Raw genomic sequence first — 20,479 nt, forward strand, 5'->3', positions numbered from 1 at the left:
TCGAGGTCCGTGATGAGAAGAACACCAGTTTGTCTTTTAGGTGTTTAATCACTCAAATCTGTCTTCAGGTCGTGATAGATATTTCAGACTCTGAGCCCAGATCACGGATTCCAGATCCTCTTGGCATACAAACTCTCATGAAGTCCAACGCATAGTTGCGGCATGAGGGTCAAGGCGATGTTCCTCAGCCTCCACCAGTTCCAGTTACCCCCTCAGCAGCTGCATCATCTTCACAGGCTGTGCCTCCCTCCTTCGACATTGAAGCTATTTTTGCTCAGCTTATGTCTTCCTTAGGAGCTCTCCAGCGGGAAGTCAATCTTATAGGAGAGCATATCGAACAATGTCAGATTGACATAAGGGAGTGCCTGCAGTATCATCACCCCAAGCAGCATGATGAGGATTGACATTTTTTTTATTTTTGTTGTGTTTTGAGAACAATTTTAATTTGTTATGAGACTTTGTGTATTTCTTAAATACTTATGGTTTTTCTTAATACTATGTTTACCCTTTGTCCTTTTCTGACAAAAAGGGGGAGTATTTTTTTTGTTTTTGGACCGGGAATGTATTTCCAAACCGGTCAAGTGTTTTTTGTCCCAGAATGGCCAAAGGGGGAGTTTGTTAGCATTTTATGCTGGTTACATTCTGGATGACAAAAACACTTTATATAATGGTTGCAAATTAACAAGAAGATCGGTTCTTATTCAGAGTCTTCATGTATACAGATAATGTTCAAAACATGTGACTGATCACAAGTTTCTAGAAGATGTCCATAAAGATTCCTTGCAAATTCCAAGACAGAAAAATCGGTTCCTGTGCAACCGTCCGTACAAGCCTTTGAAGGCGTTCGAATGCCCCGCAATGTCTAGAAGCTTTAGAGTTGAAGACGTCGGGACGTCAGAGCAACACCATCTGGAAGCTAGGTCAAGCTTCTCCAATTTCTACACGGAGTTGGATTTCAGCTGTCGACACTATTTGGGAAGTTTCTGCAAGACGTCCGGATGACGTAGCAACACGTCTGGACACTGTCCAGCTTTTCATAATATTCCAGACTTCCGTTTGAACGCGGAGAGGAGTTATAGCGAAGACCGTCCGGACGCTTGGCCAAGCCGTCCAAACGTATACCTGTTATGAAAAGATTTGCGCTATTCTGGAAGGCGGTCACAGAAGACCATCCAAACGAGGCTAACTTCCGTCAGGACACTCGATAGCCAGAGTTCGAATTTAAGCAGATTTAGGTTTTCTATAAGCGTATATATAGAGGGCTCTAGGCTTGTAAATTGTACGAATTCTGTAATGAATTCCATAGCTCTCTAGCCGTTTTCGGTGTGTGCTCAACAGTTCATGTGAAGTCTATCTTAGGGGTTGGCCCTAAGGTAAAGGAATCCATCAAAGACCCCTTCAAGTATGAGACTTTATTGGGAAGCGTTCACGATGGGCTTCGTGTTATAGTTAAAGGTATAACTACTGCAATAGGTTTTGTGAGTACGAGTGCTTTGTAACTTGCTATGTTTTTGGATAATGGAGTTCCTGGGTTTGGCTGCTCCGGAGGTGGTTTTTCTCTTCACAGAGTTTTCACTTCGTCAACAAATATCTTGTCTTTTTATTTTCCGCATTTAAAGATATTTTTGTTGCACACAAACACACACACTTGTTTGTTAAAAGTCAATATTTATTTTCACAGTGTATGAACTTCAGTTCGACTAGAGAATGATTTCATGGAAGGATAATATGTGATAAATAAATACACCACAAGAATTAATTGATTAATCAAAAATACATATTAGAGTGCACTCACATTTGTTTAGTTGAATCAATTGTGATAAATAGTGTCGTATGACAAGTGTCACTGGCCTATTGGAGCTAATTGTATTTTTTCTTTTAGGTCCCTCTTTGAGCTGATGTAAATTAATTATTCGGTTTTGGGCCTCAGTTATGTATTTATTTATTTGGGTTCTTTTATTTTATAAAACTTGGGCCAAGGAAATTAATTCCAATGTGGCTTGTTATTTGGGATTGATTAGGCTTAGAAATTTAATTCTTAAAGGCTTAGTCAATTAAAAGAGCTTTGGGCTCAAAGGATTTAATCCTATAGGTTTAAGCAGAGTTAAAAGAGCCTTGAACCAATGGGATAAAGCCCAAGGTCCCAAACCCAAACCTTGGGCTTTTTAGAAATGGGCTAGGGTTAAACCTAGCCCTAGGTGGCACATGTGGAGAGAATTCTACCCCATGGCCGGCGGTCATCCCCTTGTGACCATGATTCCTAGTTTACTAGTACCAAGAATCCTAATAGAACTAGAATGCTCTTTTGCAACTTTACCGAGTAAACCTAAATCTATAAATAGAGGTCCATAGAGAAGCATAAAGAAGAACTTGAGTTTGCGTAAGTGAAAAACACAATTTAGAAAGTTGTGAGAAATATTCAAAAGAGGATATTTATTTTTTTCTTAAGTTTATGCTTATAGATATTCTCTAGAATTAACAATAGTTTTGTGTAATGCCCATTAGGCAATTGTATTTATTTAACTTGGAGAGTTACTGGCGATTCCTTCTACTCAATTAACTAAGTATTGACTGGTGGAATTACCCATAAACTTATCCGAGTAAAAAGCAAGCGAAAAACAGAAATCATGATTTGAGACTTTTAACAATAAACCCTCAAGACATAATCATGTATCATCAATCATAGACTCAAAGCCTCCAAACAAACATTACTAAATTAAATTCTATTCACCCCAAGCTAACAATATGAGCCATTCACCTGGCACATTCATCTTAGCGAATTTCTCACTCTACCACCTGGTAACCTGTTAATCTGCAAAACACCAAGATATTTTACAGTCGAAGAGAAGTAACTGCATAAGTCTACGACTTAGTAAATAAATCATTACAAAACCGATTATACAATAAGCCTTAGGTAACAGTTCAATTTCTGAAATTGTAATTGTGAGTTTTCACAAAGATAACATTTGTTACCTCTATTAATCCGATAACAAACACTCATATTTTATTGCAGAGAAAACATGTTATACATATATAAATAAGGTAAGAGCTATCTTCCATATGGTTTATCAAAGCCCTTAACCCTTTATTGGTAGGGTTAGCACTATCTCGAGGGACCTGTAATATAACACAAGTAACCCGAATATTGTACGCATACCATCATATACTAGTAGCCTGATCTAGTCCGACCTTGGGGGGCCGATGCTACTAGCAAAGCCATAACTGTGACCCTCATTCAAACATAGTGTGAAGGTCACAAAACAACCATTGGATCCAAGGCCCATCATAACATAATCATACATCTGTGTGACCATAAGGTCAAGCACGTACCGATGTACGATGTCATACGATGCAAATATTGTTCATTTCTTGTCATCATAAAATGAGTAACACTTGTCTTGAAATAGTTACAAATTTAGTAGGCTCATGACATATAAAGTGAAGAATAAAGCATGCTCAATCCGCTGGCATATCACACGTTAAAGTGAAACCAATTTTGTAAGTATTTACTTACCTCAAACACTCATCCATAGGCTCGGACATTTCGAACTCCCACTTCTACAAACCATACCCTAACATTAACCATAATATAATGAGAGTTCTAACCCATGCACGTAAAAATTATAAATACAACCTTAACACTCTAACCTACTATTAAAACCCTAATTAACCATTTCTGGCCACTATCAAACATTTGGTATCAGGGTCAAGAGTTCGATCAGCAAAGGTAAAACGTTCAGTCAAATACAGCAAGCATTCAAGGGGTACCAGAATGCATAAAAAACTTAAAGCTCTTATCCAAACTATTTTATATCCCATCCGAAGCTCGTAATAGCTTTATAAAAGCATGTCAATCCATGTCAACGTGATAGTTCATGAAAAATGAGCGTAAGTTCCCAACTTTTTAGAAACTATTCATTTTTAAGAGAGATAAATTATGAGCATATCATGGTTTGTTTTAAGGCTCATTAAAAACATGATCAATCATATGAACATAACACTAACAACATAAAAACAAGTTTGAGGTTCAAATTTTACCTCAATAAAGGTTGGACAACACTAAGATCACCTCATTTTCTCTCTAGGATCTCTCTCACTCAAGAAATGGGGTGGCTTGGATTCATGGAGGAGTAAGGAAGTCTAAAGGGCATGGGCTGACTTAAATAGACGTGGCTTTGAAGGGGATAAGGCTAAATGATGTGGATAGTAGATTAAAATTACTTTTCAGACATATTCGAACGTTTAGTGTATTGTTTCTAAATAGGAAAAGGAGTCCACACCAAACGTTCCAGAAATGCTTCGAACATTTGAGTAGGGTCCATATCGAACTTTCCAAACATGGTTCGAACACTCGAGTATGGGTTTATATCGAACATTCCAAAGACTCGTCGAACGTTCGAGTAAGGGTTAAAATTATTTATTATATATACTTTTTTAAAGAAAATTGTTCTAAGGCAATAGTTGAACAAATTAGTAATACAAGTATATTTTTATAAAATGAGGTTTATTTACTTTTTAATTATTTTTATTATTATTATTGGGATATTACATTTTGTGAGTCCACACTTGCAGTCATATTCAATCATCAAAAAGAAAATTTGAAGGTTGAATCAATAACACCAAGAACGTGTTCTTCATCGTTCAACATGCAAGAGAAATTTCAAACAGAGTTGTTATATAGCGCTAAATGCTTAGGAGAGGCCGAATTTGATTGTAAGTATCACGAACTTATGTATTTAATTTGAAATCTAGCCTTGTTTATCTTGAAGACAAAGATACTTGACAAAGATCCTTGGGATTGTTTTTCACTGAGTATACTCTTAAATGCGTGATCCCAACATTTGTTTGCTCTTCATTTCGAGAGGGCTCTTGGTCTCTCAATGGACGCCTATCGCATGATCTCCTAGTTTTGCCGCATCAAGGTATCCATATTCTGAGACATCTATAGCATGTGCTCCTCAAGAGTAGCGTGACATTGATCCTGAGGGTTCAGATTATTCGAAGTTTCAGCTCCTGGAGCACCTCCTCCTGGAGCCCTTCTTTTGGGGTGTGTAGTCTCTTTTCCATCGTTCATGGTGCTCCTTGACCTAGTAGTCAGCATGTTGGATTTTTGTCTAGAAACGAACAATTGTTCCCGCAGATGACGTCAAACTGTTAAAACAGCTTCCTAGTATTGAATTCTGAGTCAAGTTGTACCTGCAAGAAAGAAAGGATGTAAGTGATAAAGCTTGTCGGTAGGTGTCAACAAGAGATAGCTTCGATGCTTAAGGCATAATTATTCTGAGAATGAAAGCTAAAAGAAATGAGCGTGAGTTTCTAAGCTGGGGGCAAAAAGTCCCCATTTACCTAGTTGGAGCTTCCCCTTTATAGCATGTGTCATGTAGCCAATTGAACTTGTATCTTAGCCTAATTGTATCGTGGGATTATCTCCACGATGGCCTAGGTATCGGGATTCTCCTTCCTCTGAATCAAGAACACGTGATATTGTGTGATTGGATTTTATTCTGTTGCTATTGGAGTGGATTCGCATGAATTAATAGAATCGGGTCTTTGGACCCACTAATAGGCTCTAAGCTTAAGGGTTGCCTTTACGACTTCGGTGGGTTGGGCAACCTTGTCAGCCCAATTCCCAACATCATCACTCATACTTGGTTTGTTAATTGGAGAAGTTGTTACTTGTGTTCCTCTTTGTATAACTTTGATTGATTCAAAAGGATGATATTCTTCATGAACTACTTTATTATTATCATGTTTTAACCATGTTTTAGTTGTCCTATTGACCATGTTTAACTTATTATCAAATTTAAAATTTTCCAACCAATGCAAAGAACTTTACATTTATATTAATTTCATTCATAAATTTATAACAATCATTTCTGATTTTATTTCTCTCCAACGCTAAAAATCCTTTGAAAAACCGTTCCCTTTTTATCATTATTTTCTTCTAACATAAATTCTTTTCTTATTGCTGCTTTATTTAAAGAAAATTATTTTTCTATTACACGAATTTGAGGATCTTCTTATACCATTTGAGAATACGTGGGAGAAGTGGGTTGGTTAATTTCATTATTTTGTTCCATAACTTATTTTTGTATATCATTTCTGATTGATGATGCTACTGAATAAAAAGGTGTATCTATTATTTTCCCTTTATTAATACCTTGAAGATTTGTTTCTATTACCAAATGATAATTAGGAGGAGGATAATTAATAGAATTGAATGAACTTTTTTTTTACTGGATAATGAACAACTAGATAATTTTGAAACTGATTTTCTAAAAGGTTCAAACGGTATACTAACAGTACCATCTGTTTTTTTGGGAAATGGAATTTAAACTATCATTTGCATTATTCTCAATTTTAAATGGGAGAATAATGTACATTGATTAAGTACAGTAATTTGATTCCAATTAATTTGTTTGGTACTTTAATGCTTGAATTCTGGGTACTAGTTTGTAATAAGAGTGTATGGTCCTTTTGGACCGGTGATTTAAGGCATGGGGTTTTAATGTGGTTTTCATTAATTTGTAATAAATTCTGTAAACTATTGTTAATGGTTGAGATCCTTAATCATATTATAACCCCTTGTTTTAACATTTAATTATAATGCATGTAAAAGAATTCGATTAAATAATGATAGAGAATAATTGAGATAACAATTAAAATAAATAGGTAGTTAACAATTATAGATATTATACAATACTAATGTAGTATATATATATTATATTAAAGTATTAGTATAAATGTTATGCAATAATATATATTATGAACCTGTAGACCATCCCATGGAGGTGGTGAAGGGAGGGCCCCAATAGGTAGAAAGGGGAGGTCATAAGCATCTATACCGTAATAGTTACTACTTACTAGTATAGTAGACTTAGTAGTAGACATATTATAGAATAGTTATTATAATATATAATATGTATAGCAATAGTAACCATATGTTACATATGTATGTGTGTGTATATATATATATCATGTCATATAATATAATATATAACTATAACCTATAACTATAAGTAACAATATGTTATTATATATAACTAGAAAGTAGAGAGTAGAGACTAGTATATGTATAATGTGAATAAATAATAAGTCTAATATACTATATATAACCATAGTTAACCATATATATGCCATATATGACATATTTATTTTTATGTATATGGTTATATACTTATGAGATGTGATATGTTGTCACCCCATGACACAACTATTGACTTTTTTTTTATTATTATTAAACAAAAAAACACAAAACCATGCAAATGGGTTGGGGTCTAGTCTTTTATTTTCTTTTAAAAAAAAAAAAATCAATAGTTGAGTCAATAGTTGTGTCTTTGAATTTCTCATATACTTATATACTAACTATAAATATGTTAGTTAACCATATGTTTATAATTATTAATCATAGTTAACTACCTAGTTAATTGGTTTTATATATATATATATATATATATATATATATTGACTTTTGTTACTTGATAACTAATACCAAATTCGGATGCAACTCAAGAGAGCTAAAGCACATCTAATTTGATGAAATTTCAACTTTATCGTATTATAGAGTTCAGATTTTAGTGTATATATACACACACATCTCATTATTTATATTTATATGACAATTATCAGTTCGACTCATTGAGCTTAGACAGTAGAAACAGGGAACCAGAGGAGAGGAGGATAGAAGCGGAGAAGCAGAGTAAATCCGCGGGAGAGTGTATAACTGCCTTTTTACTCCTGTCCAACAACCCAATCAGAAGAAGCATCACTATGACATGGCCAAGCTTGGTTTTTAGCTCATTGACGGTTTTTATATCCAACCACTTAGGTCGTTCCTGGAAAATGAAAGAATGAAAAGGTATTTAATAGACATAAGTTTAAGAATAATGTTATTTAGTAGACTACTATAGGACTACCATATAATTTGGATAGCTTGACAGTGAAAATCAGTAACTTTTTTTTTTATTTTAAGTATTGATCGAATGACTAATTTTCACCGTCACATCATTAAGTTGTATGACAGTCGCTCTAAAAGTTATAAGGTAGTTTAGTTTATTTGCATACTTCCAGCTGGTTCAATTCACTCATAATACTAACAAGCCAAGCATGGAAAAGCAGAAACGACAAGCAGACCTACAGAAGTTTTACACATCTTTTGCATGCTAATAGAGCAAGGTTACTAGGAATTTCAGCTAGTAATTTCATTTTCCCAATGCTTTTACGCTCTAAAACAGTAAAATCTTTTATGAATGAACAATTAATTGTCTCAAAAACATCAACCAAAGTTGGCTCATGATCCACTCACACAGGCTAAACTAGAAAGCAAAACAGAATTAGAGGTTTTGCAGTTGCTCAAAATTGCAGATAAAAATTCTGACCTTTAGAGTGAATAAGCCGAAGAAATTCGACCGGTGAGGAAGTTTTTCCTGCGATAGTGATTTTGCACTGTCAAGATTGCTGACAAAGAGCTCATAGAGACCCATTCCAAAGACCAGCATCACAGTTCCCAGAAGATAGACATCTACAAGGCAATAGAGTAGTAATTAGTGCCTGCAGCTGACTAACAGTGAGCCTTTACATCACAAATCAGAAAAGGGATGCTTGTTTTTGCCATAATGTATGCTTTTTTTTTCTTTTTCACTTCCATGTATGGATAAACAGAAAACAAAGTTCTGTAGTGAGTAGTGAAATAAACATTCTTCAGGATACAAATTTTAGCATAATCTGCATCATGCAATCCCAAGCCCCACTAGAAAGGCATCAGTTCAAAAATTCTGACTCCCAATTTAACACCCAAAACTTTTCTTTCACTAAAACCAAAAGCTTAAAAGATCCCCAAGGTTTTCAGCAGTGGCAAAAAAATTAACCCCTATGTTAAACGACAGCTAAGAAAGTGTTAAGGACCCGGGTTTGAGACCGAGTGACTGGTTTGGCTATGGGTAATGCCGCAGGATCTAATCCCCTAGGCTTACCTATGATGGACGTAGAAATGGATACGAGGTATTCGAGATACCTCTGCCTCCTTCAACTACTGGAGTTGTGTGGATAATTTTTTCTGCATGTCTTTATTCATTCGAAACCCCATATAAATAGGGTGAATTACAAACACAGCAGTAATTGCTTGATTTCCAGTCTTAGGGAAAGTATAATTCCCTTTATTTGCTCCCTACAAATCAGCTACTAATTGGGAAGTAAATTCCTTATTCTAAGGCTACAATTGGGGAAACACAACCCCTTATTCTTAGGACTTTCCTACCAAAAGTCGTGCTCCTCAAGCACAGACTTTTCCCTCCCAACCTTCCATATACTCCTCAGCCGCCACTGTGGTTAGCATCAGGATTTGCTAGGGTTTTCTTGCGCCTCACATAAGTGCGTAACAGAAAGTTAAGGAAAAGTGGTGTGTGTCACATCACTTCTTTGTTCTAAGAAATATTCAAGAGTAAAACTCTTCCACAAAACATGCATAACTGGCTTTTCTCATGACCCTTTCAAGGACAAAAACGTCCTCCAGGAGTCCTGGGTAACACAATCGAGAATGACATAAATAGATGCATGCCAAAATACACTTCATTAAACTTCAAACCACGTCTACTGAGCAGAAATAAGATTATGGGGGGGCACCGACCACCTAAGGTCTGCTGCCAGTGGTTTCTGATGGCCAAACTGATAAATCGCGGGATGTTCCACTTAGCTTTTTCAGGACCTTTTTTATGGAATATTCTTTTACTTAGCTACCCTCAAACTATGAACCCATTCAAATGATCAAGGGCAAAACAGTTCTTTCATATATAACCCTAAAATTAAAATAGGCCCTGATTCTTTCATCTTTAGTTCCCCATCCACCATTGCCTCTCTCTCATTTTCTTTCACCTACAACCACCACCACACCTCCTTTAACCACCATCACGCCACCACCAGAGCCCCATCGCAGTAGTTCCAATCATCTCCTTCAATCATCAGAACATAGAATGCATCCGGTTTCAGAGATGGTCTGCAAGTCCATCTCAAAGCAAAAGATCTAGATGGTAGTGGACGTGAATGACGTACAGTGTGAGGTGGTGATAATGTCGACATTGTCAAAGCACCCGATCATGGTGAAGCTGAGAGCAGCATACGTGGATAGCGAGAACATGCACCTAGGTTTTCATTCTTTCTTCTCTTCCAATTTGTGGTTTTTTCATTCTTTTTCTTTTCTGGTTTGTTGTTTTTTCCTTAGGCTCAAGCTTGAGCTCAATTAAGTTTGCACTCGGCTTGCTTGGATTATTCGTGTCAAGCTCAAGTTGAGTTCGAACTTGGCTGCTTTTTTTCGAGCCAAATTCCAATATCCTCTTGGACCTCGACTCTTACCTAAAATTTTCTCGAGCTAAGTTCAAACAGTCAATACTCAACTGGATCGATTACAACCCTAATCTCATATGTAATTCAACAAGTTCTAGTGTCACTTACTTTGACATAATAAGGGTTTCTTTTTCTTTTTCTTTTTCTTTTTAATGATGAAGGGCTATATATTTGTCACCTAGAATAGAAATCACTATATGAGATGCGCTTTTCAAGATAAAAGATAGTAAAAAATTCTACCTTTTAGGAGAGAAGCAAGCAACAGATTAGGAGCATGAATATCAAGAATAATTTCATAAAGACTCACCGATGGCCTCAACCAGCAATAGAATCACTTTTCCCCGATTTACAAAGTACTCCAAAAAAGATGATGCAACGTAAGTGCAGCCCTGCATGTCAACAGTGTAAAGCAATGCATTGAGAAGATTCACATTCGGTAACAGGTCATCAAAGCAAAACCATTAAACTATTTTAAAATAATCAAGCCATAGCATGCAAGAACAGAAGTAAACACCACCTATAGTATTTTAAGAAAAAAAAATAATAAATAAAAGAAAAAAGGAGCCGAACAAGGTTTGACATATAAAAGACTTAAGCTACTGAATTAAAATGAAGGCTCTTGAATTCAACATGTATTGTCATCGAAAATTCACTTTTCTGACAACCAAATGGGATTACATTAATTATCACAATTCACAAGATCGTACACATCTTGAGATAAATATGAAAAGAATAGCATGTTTGAAACTTTTTTACGACAAAACTAACACTCTTCTTCATCAGTGGGCTTCAACCTTAAATTTTAACTTGGAGTATCTAGGAAAACCCTCTTCATCCCATTGAGCTAGAGCTCGTTCGTTATTATTCATGAGATTATACACACTAATACATCCATCTTTAAACATGGCAAAAAAAAAAAAGTTTCTGTATCTTTTACTAATAATATATGCACATTCTCTAATTTCATATTCCAACAGATCATTCAAATATGTTGTCTATCTCATAGGACTGGCATGCTTATTAGATACTACATAAAAACTTCATGACAAAGTATTTTACTTATTCAGACACCATTATTAATAGATTGTCCATGATTTAATGAAGTATGCAAGTTTTCTCATTGTAACCATTGTTTTCCGAGTAACTAAACTTCATTTATTTTTCACTTTCCAAGAACTTCTCCACGAGTCAGAACTCTAATGTTTCAAAATATCAAAATACAAAAGCAACCATAGATTAAATCGCTATAAAATACTAAAAGTGCACAAATACATAAACAAACTATAGAGATGATTTAATTCATTCATATGATGCAATGGTTCGACCGATGGTATCTACCAACTAAAAAAGTTAGCTTTTAGCTTTCATAATGTATTTGAAAGGAACTCGAGCCATGTCAATGCTTAGTTTCCTAATCTTTTTAAAGAGTTAGTCCCATGTCTTGAGATGGGAGCAGGGTTGCAGTAGGTTCATGACCAGCAAAAACTTAGTCATATTAGTTGAATGGATCCTTAAGAGAAATGAGTGGTGATTTCCCTTACTAGTACCACATCAATCACAGATGCAACAAGAAGTGGGCAAAGGTAAGCTAGGACGATCCGTTTAAGTATTGTGTTGGATCACTACTCAGATGTAGTGAGAAATGGCCAAGAGTTCCCACACTATTGGTTTGAGGGAAAAGATGAGGGAGGGTTGCTTTTGAGATAAATCCAATGAGAAAGGGTGACTTAATTTAAGAGGGATGAGTGAAAATAGTTAGAAGGAGGCCTAAATAGTTAGATGTGATGTATAAGATCTGACAAATAGAGTGATCAGAAGAAATACATATGAACTCACCTCTATTAGTTGAAACAGGATAAGATTCTTTCAATGTATCATTTCTAGGTCCAATGAAATTCATAGGTATAGGAAGAAGTCATGTCAAATAGATATTTTTTCTTTCGACCATCTTTCAATTGCTAATACAATATATAAGGACTGCTACTACAAATGGTAATACACCATTGATAGTGAAATATTGATTGCTTGTTGAACCCTGTGAATTGCGTGAAAATAAGATACTTCAAATTCAGTATCAAGCCACCCCAATTTTCTAGGGATTAAGGATTGGCTGAGTGAACTTGAGTTCTATACTGCATTTGAAAGGGATGTGTACGAATAGCATACCCAAAGGTCACGGTTACTAGGAAAATATTAGACAAAATCTCTCTTTTTTGGAAGAAGGAACATTTCCAGTCCCAATGAGTAAATTTTCAGACTTTATACATATTTTAGGGCTTGATAACTAGCTGCAAAAAAGATAATCACGTTAGAGGTTTATCAACGCCTCAAATCAAATTGTGACCATTTGGACAAGTCAGTTTTCTTAAATTGTTTATCAGAACAGCTGGAATTTTAACAGTAATTGGAGTTTGCACCAAGTTGTATAACTCCACTTGGGTCGGAGGTTTTTTGGAAGGTTCAATAAGATGGGCTTGACCCAGTGAACATTAGTCCTGATTTTTTGCAACCTCAACCCAGTTCTGTCGTGTTGCTTGCGCAAGATTAAGTCAAGTCGGAGTGGTCTTCTACGGCTACGAATTCTCGGATGGATGTGGCCCCTCCGTTGGATGTGGTGCATAAGCCACAATCTGTGAAGAAGCCCCAACACCGTTCGTGGCATAACCCATACTACCCCAAATAAAATAAGTATGTAGCTCCAAAGATCCTGGGCGACTTCACAGTAAAGCAACAAGTGATCAACAGACTCCCCACTCTTCTTACATAAACAACACCACTCAATCACTATAACATTCCTCTTACGCAAGTTATCATGCGTCAATATTTTACCCAAAGCCGTTGACCATACGAAGAAAGCCACCCTTGTTGGAGCCTTAACACGCCAAATATTCTTCCAGGGAAAAGATGGGCCATCTTTCCTAATAAGCTCTTCATAGAAGGATCTCACATCAAAGAAACCTTTTTTAGAGGGATTCCACACTAACTTGTCACCCTCTCCATGTCGAGCCGAAATGGAGTATAGTCGATCGAAGAAATAAATGAGCATATCCATCTCCCAATCCTGGATTTGTCGCGTAAAGAGAACATTCCACTGAATTACACCATTATGAACAACCAAATTATCCGCCACCATTGCATCTTTGTTCCTTAATATACTAAAAAGAGCTGGAAAGCATTGCTTCAAGGAACTATCCCCACACCACTAATCATGCCAAAAACTAATATTTGATCCATTCCCCACTTCAAAACGAACAAAATTGCGAAATTTCTCCCATCCCCTCCTTATATATATATATATATATATAAAATGATGAAGGGTCATACGGCCCTTCATCTGAAACTGTGCGCCCCACATGAAGAAAAGGAGGGCCTCGCCTCATAAAAAAAATATATATATATATATAAGGTGAGGCGCACTGGCGCCTCACCTTAAGAAAAAAAAAAAATAAGAAAGAGAAGGGCCGTGCGCCCTTCTCTGTAGAAAAAAGGAAAACAAAAAGAAAGGAAGGAAAGAGAGAAGAGAGGAGGAGGGTTTTAAGGTTTTTTTCAAATCCACGAAGATCTAAGCTCCCAATCTCAAATCTAACTTCGGGAACATGATCTATACGTGTGGATCTACGTTTTGACCGGTTGTTTTGAGATAAATTGCTAAATTTATATTTTTGGGTTTTTAGGTAAAATCTCATAAATTGTGAGTTTAATCCTATTGTTTTTAGGTATTGGGCTACTAGGAGGTGGCTTGAGGCTACCAAAACCTTGGATTTTGGTTTGGTGAATTTTGGGTAAGATTTCTCTAACCCTAACCTTTGGGTATAATTATTTAAGTAGTGTTTTATGTGATTAACCCTAAGTGAATACCCAAGAGTTAATATTATTGCGGTTAGATTAGCATTTTTTAAATTATAGGTATGTGTTTAGAAACCCTAAAATTTTATGGGTAATTTATGACATAGCCTTTGAGTGATTCAAAGTGCTACTTAGTGCGATTAATAAAAATGAAGCTAAATTAGTGCATTATATTGTGTTTTAGTGGCGCATTGTGAGTCAAACTTAGAGTCATTGGAATTGGTGTGCGAACGGCCTAAGGTGAGTATTCTACTCACTAAGGAACCCTAGGAACTTAGATTTACGTATTGTTGTGTTTTGTTGCATTTATGATTATAGAATTTGTTGGTGAAAATATATGTAATTGAATTGTGAGTTATTAAATTGGGAATTGTGATGATAAATTGATATTGATAGTGTTTGGTTGTATTTATGACTATGGAATTTTTGGTAAAATTGTTTGAGATTGAGTTGGGATATATATTGGATTGTAGATGTTATGGAGAAATTGATGTTGATGAATCTTGGTGGTTTAGGATTATGGAGTTTGTTGATAAAATTGTTTGTGATTGAGTTGGGATATATACTAGATTGTAGATGATATGGATAAAATTGATGTTGATGAATCTTGGTTGTATATAGTTATGGAATCGTTGATAAAATTGTTTGCGAATGAGTTGGGATATATATTGGATTGTAAATTGTATGGATAAATAGATGTTGATGAATCTTGGTTGTATATGGTTATGGAATTTTGATGGAGATATTTATTGATGAATGAGTTGTGAAATGTTGAATTAAGAATTATGTTGAGATGGTTGAAATTGATATATGGGAGAATAACATGATGTTGAATATGTATATATATATATATAGATGTATGTGGTGGAATTGCGGATGTTTGTAGAAGGAAATTGTTATGTACCTTTCTTGGATTTGTGTATATTTTGGGATTTTTGTATGGAAATGAGGTTGAAATGATAGAATTAGAGATTGAAGATGAGGAAATAAGAACAAGATAATGGGCTATTGGAGATGCCCAAGTCTCCAAGCTGATTTGAGAACAGCAATTCTCCTAAGGGAATTAATTTCTGTAATATTCATTTCATGCCTTTCTTTTCATATTTGGTTCCCTTTTATAGACTTTAAATAACTAACCAAAGCATCTTCTAGAAGCATATCCTAACTAATTCTTCCTAACTAATTTACCTATTTACCCCTATATTATATCTTCCTAGAATACCCCTATATTATATCCCTTACATTCTCCACTCGTTTAAGCACCTCGCCCACGAGGTGCGAGTTTTAAAAAAATACAAGAGAAAAAAAAAACCAAACAATTAAGCTATCTAAGGGAATTAAAAATTCCATTATTGCTGGCCCACACAGCATCCCTTGCACTAGCCCATGCAATTGCAAAGCCCAATCCATTGTAACAAATTTGCATCTAGAAAGGACTGCCTCCTAAAGGGCAAAACCATCCAGGACTTCTTTAGCTCCAGCTCCTGCCATGGGGAGCTCCAAAACTGCCCAATTCCCACGCTCCAGACAGTTGATCTGGAACCGTCCAGAGGCTCCAGAAATGACGCACCACGTGGACCTCCAAAAACGGCATCAGCTCCAGACGGTTAAGTGCGATCCTTCTAGAAGCTCCCGGAAATGACGTCAAACGGATCTGCCACCATGGCCGCAACCCCCGTCGTCCTCCTCGCTGCTGTGCGAAGGAAGTGTCGGCCAGAATGTCAAACGGCATTGGCGTCCATGGATGTGGAACTGCGACCAACGGATTCCTTTCGTTCATGGATACGGAGCTGTGGCTCCCACCAGGAAAAATCATCCTTGGCATGCGATGGCCTCCATCGATGTTGCCAGCCGAGGCGGCAACTGCTGCATCTTCATCGGCAACCACTGTCTTCCATCGCCAACGATGCTTCCAGACCACCAAGTCCAACGCAGGCGACTTGTCATTAAAGGAGAGCTGTGCCTTGTGATTCGAATTAACCAAAAGGGGAAGTGGCATCACCATACTCTGCTCTGGCACCACCATCACAGACAGCTCGTCCATGGGCACAAGCCGCGCAAGCTTTGTGGCTGGATCGAAACTCCCGGCGTGGAGGACGCCAATCGGAGTGAGAGTGGCCAAGGTCTTTGCCGGCGGCGCAGTGAAGCTCCCTGATGGTTCAAGGAACGGCTGGCTCTGCGGTTCAGTCAGAAAAAGACCTAGTGCCGGGTCCGCCTTCTTGAAGTCCTCCTTGGTTGCTTCTGCATGCGCAGAGCTTCCCAATGGTTTAGGTAACTTTGGGGGCAGAATTTCTGAAGTAGAAAGACATAGAGTCGGGTTTGTTGAGCTGAATTGCTCGTCGATTGCGGCTTCGTCCTTGAGTTCGTGGACCATTCACGAAGATTGTCCAAGTGATGCCCAAAATGGCGTTTGGTCTCCACCACTATCTGCATAGATTCTTGCAGTTGGCCCAACACCGCCAATGCCTTTCGCAGCAATGGTGCTTGTTGTGGCCTCAGAACTGACATGATAGATTTTGTGGTGAGGACTGTAAAATGAGAGAAAAAGAAAAAAAAAAAAAAAAAAATGGTGGATAGCGGAGGCTAGGAGAAAATTTTTATGAGGAAAATTTTTTTCTGAGGGAAACAGAAACAGTGAAAGCCATGGATGAGGAAGGAATGGCTCTGATACCAATTGTTATGTACCTTTCTTGGATTTGTGTATATTTTGGGATTTTTGTATGGAAATGAGGTTGAAATGATAGAATTAGAGATTGAAGATGAGAAAATAAGAACAAGATAATGGGCTATTGGAGATGCCCAAGTCTCCAAGCTGATTTGAGAACAACAATTCTCCTAAGGGAATCAATTTCTGTAATATTCATTTCATGCCTTTCTTTTCATATTTAGTTCCCTTTTATAGACTTTAAATAACTAACCAAAGCATCTTCTAGAAGCATATCCTAACTAATTCTTCCTAGCTAATTTACCTATTTACTCCCATATTATATCTTCCTAGAATACCCCAATATTATATCCCTTACAGAAAAATTGTTTGGACATGCATGTGTAACGATAGGGGTATGATGAGGTAATTTGGTATAATGAGAACTTGTAGTTGAAAGATGGTAAGTCCAATGTGGTAGTATCTGGCACAGTGGTAGGTCAGAAGGTAGTAACTCTTGGCTGAGATATGTGGTAAGCCTAGCATTGAAGTGCTAGCACACGTGAAATGTGTGCCCTGCAGGTCATAGCTTTATGGGCGGTGTTGATGGTAAGCCTAGCATTGAAGTGCTAGCACTTGTGAGATGTGTGGTAAGCCTAGCATTGAAGTGCTAGCACACGTGAGATGTGTGCCCTGCGGGTCATAACTTTACGAGCGGTGTTGATGGTAAGCCTAGCATTAAAGTGCTAGCACTTGTGAGATGTGTGGTAAGCTTAGCATTGAAGTGCTAGCACACGTGAGATGTGTGCCCTGCAGGTCGTAACTTTACGGGCGGTGTTGACGGTAAGCCTAGCATTGAAGTGCTAGCACATGTGAGATGTGTGGAATATTTTTATGGTATGCGTAGAATATTGTTAGTAGAAACCGTGATAGTATATAAGTGTGTGAAGAACAACGTGACTTGTACTCGATAATGTGTTATGGTGTGAACTTAATGATTTGTGAATAACGTTGTTAAACCCTGGATGTAATTATGTTTGTGTATATTGTATACCTAGTGAGTTTTATACTACTGAAGCCTCAGAACTTCTTATTGAGGCGATGAACTCACACTTTCACCTATACGGATGGGGCTACCACCACAACCGTATAGATGGAGCTTCTTTGGATGCAGGTATTGATGATGCGGAGGATGACTTCGTTGCACACTACGTGGAGTACTACGACTAAGCACGTCGCTTGAGTTGTAGGAGTGTCGGACTCGGATAGTCCCTTTTGTGTATTTTGTATATAGCTAGTGTGACTTGTAACACGTAGATGTAGCCATTCTTTTGTATGCATAATTTATGCTTAAGTCCTTTTTGTGTATTTTGTATATGGCTAGTGTGACTTGTAACACTTAAATGTAGCCATTCTTTTGTATGCATAACTTATGCTTAAGCCTTAAACAGATAAACATTAATAGGCTCTTCTGTGTAATGAACAGTTTATAATTATAATGTTGACTTCCGCAGTTAGATTTTGTATTCCGCTGCATATATTATGTAACTCTGATATATCAGGTACATGTTAAGGAATGTGTACTACGAGTTGGCTTAGTAACATGTAGTCATGCCACTGTGATAACTCATTTGTATGTTTTCAAAAAAAAAAAAATTGGGTCGTCACAGTGAGGAGGTCGAGGATCCCTCCTTGGAGTTTCAGGATGCTATTGAAGAGGACCTTCTTTGCATTGTAAAGCTTGCGCGTCCAAAAAACAAATGTAGGAGGAAGGTGTTGAATCTAAATAGCTCTATTAACTACGGCGATGCAAGCATGTCTTCTCCTCGAAGGAAAGGCAAGGCTCGCGTGCTTTAGCATGTATGCTCCATGTAGGTTCTGGGTTGAGGGTTTATTTGGGTTTCTTCTTATGGCGAGTTTTGATTGTTCATGTGTACACTTTACACTTTCTGTAAAGTATGAGCGCCTTACGTGTATTTTATAAAATTTATTACTTACAAAAAATAAAAAATAAATAAATAATAATAAGAAAAGTGGGTTCTCAAATTATTTGGACATAGCTAAATTCGATCACACCAAAACCCTGATGAATACCTAACAAAACAAAACAAAATAAAATATCTTATTATAACAAAAGAAAAAAAAAAAAATACCTTGATAAAACATAAAATTGATCCAACCAAAGACCCCGAGACTCCCAGAAGCGTCATGAAGCGACATCGGTAAATAGCCTACATATCAAAGAAGAAAGAAATATATATATATAAATGCGAAAATCAGAAAGGATGCGTTTGGTTGTGTAAAGACTTTTGTTCAAGTTTTAAATTATAAGGTACTACCTTCTCAATGTTCTCTTCTGAGGCTTCCAAGATCCCCGGCGTATTGCGGTACACGCTGGAGTCGGATCCAATACCCGATTCAATTACGGGCGACGAAGAGTGCCCCCAGCTGGTGGTCATGGGCACTGGAAATCTGACACTATGTGGCCTAAATCCAAAGACCCTTTCTACATTTGGATTGAATTTGGAAGTTTGGGTGAAGACTGGTGGAGTTGGTTTTGGTGGTGTACTAATGGGTTTTGAGATTACCGGTGTAAATGCTTTCATGGTTACCGGAAGCGGAATAGTTTTGGCCTGAAAAAAGTGGATCTACAAGGGGTGAGTTCGTGGCAGACTCACTGCCCTGTGTCTGCGTGTTGGTGTGTGTGTGTGAGAGAGAGAGGAAATGAGGACTGAGATGTTGCTGCAGCGTGTTTGTGCATTGAAAATGAAACTTCAGCCACATAAAAATCCGTTTGATGCTACATCCACACCTCTCTCTCTCTCTCTTTCTCTCTTGAAAAATCATCGTTGAATTTCGGACAAATGTTTCTTGCACAGTTGCACACGCGTACACAAGCCCTACGAGGCGGCAAAAAAAAAACAAAGAAAAAAAAAATTACTTTGTTTTCAAAAAAAGGATTAACTACGCAATTAGTAATTGAATTTTAAATTTTTTTTAAATTTAGTCCTTGAATTTTTATTTGTTTCATAAATAAACTTGAATTTAAGGATAAAAACTACTTTAGTACTTCTATTATATTTTTCGTCCAAATATTAACGGTCTGTCTGGCACTATATAAAAAAAATTAAAAATCTTTAAAAATCAATTAAAAATAATAAAATTTAAAATTTAATAAATAAATAAATAATTGAAAAAAAAAAGGGGGGGTTGGCTGATCCACCTTCTTTGTCAGTCTAGGGTGGCCGAATCACTCCCATGGCAAAAAGAAAGGAAGAAAAAAAAGTTTGATAGGTTTTGGTCATTGGTAGTGGCCAAACCATCCCTGTAGCCCTTGGGGGCCAAACCCTCTAAAAAAAGTTTAGAAGGTTTGCCCATGGGAGTAGCCGAACCACCCCATGGGCCACGGGGGTAATTCGGCCACCCCTAGGCGGCTGGTCTGGGGGTGGCCAAAGCACCCCTGTGGCCTTTGGGGGGAAGGTTCAGCCACTCCCTCTTCTTTTTTTTCTTCTTTTTTTTCAATTTTATTTTATTTTATTATTTTATTTTTTTTAATTTTTTTATATAGTGCCACATGTCAAACTTAGCAGTTGACACATGGCAAACCGTTAATATCTAATGAAAAATGTAACAGAAGTACCAAAGTGGTTT

The 20,479-nt window shown here is 37.0% G+C and overlaps 1 protein-coding gene across 1 annotated transcript; it reads right to left on the reverse strand.

Moving 5' to 3' along the window:
• Positions 1-7,532: 7,532 nt before the first annotated feature.
• Positions 7,533-19,669, reverse strand: LOC133854396 (uncharacterized). The gene is made up of 5 exons (XM_062290588.1): positions 19,168-19,669; positions 18,982-19,059; positions 10,646-10,727; positions 8,379-8,521; positions 7,533-7,835 (listed from the first exon to the last, which is right to left on the reverse strand). The coding sequence occupies exons 1-5, from the start codon at positions 19,432-19,434 to the stop codon at positions 7,626-7,628; spliced, it is 780 nt and encodes a 259-aa protein (XP_062146572.1). The 5' UTR covers positions 19,435-19,669; the 3' UTR covers positions 7,533-7,625.
• Positions 19,670-20,479: the final 810 nt, after the last annotated feature.

The sequence above is a fragment of the Alnus glutinosa genome, chromosome 13, assembly GCF_958979055.1.
Source record: "Alnus glutinosa chromosome 13, dhAlnGlut1.1, whole genome shotgun sequence".
NCBI lineage: Eukaryota > Viridiplantae > Streptophyta > Magnoliopsida > Fagales > Betulaceae > Alnus > Alnus glutinosa.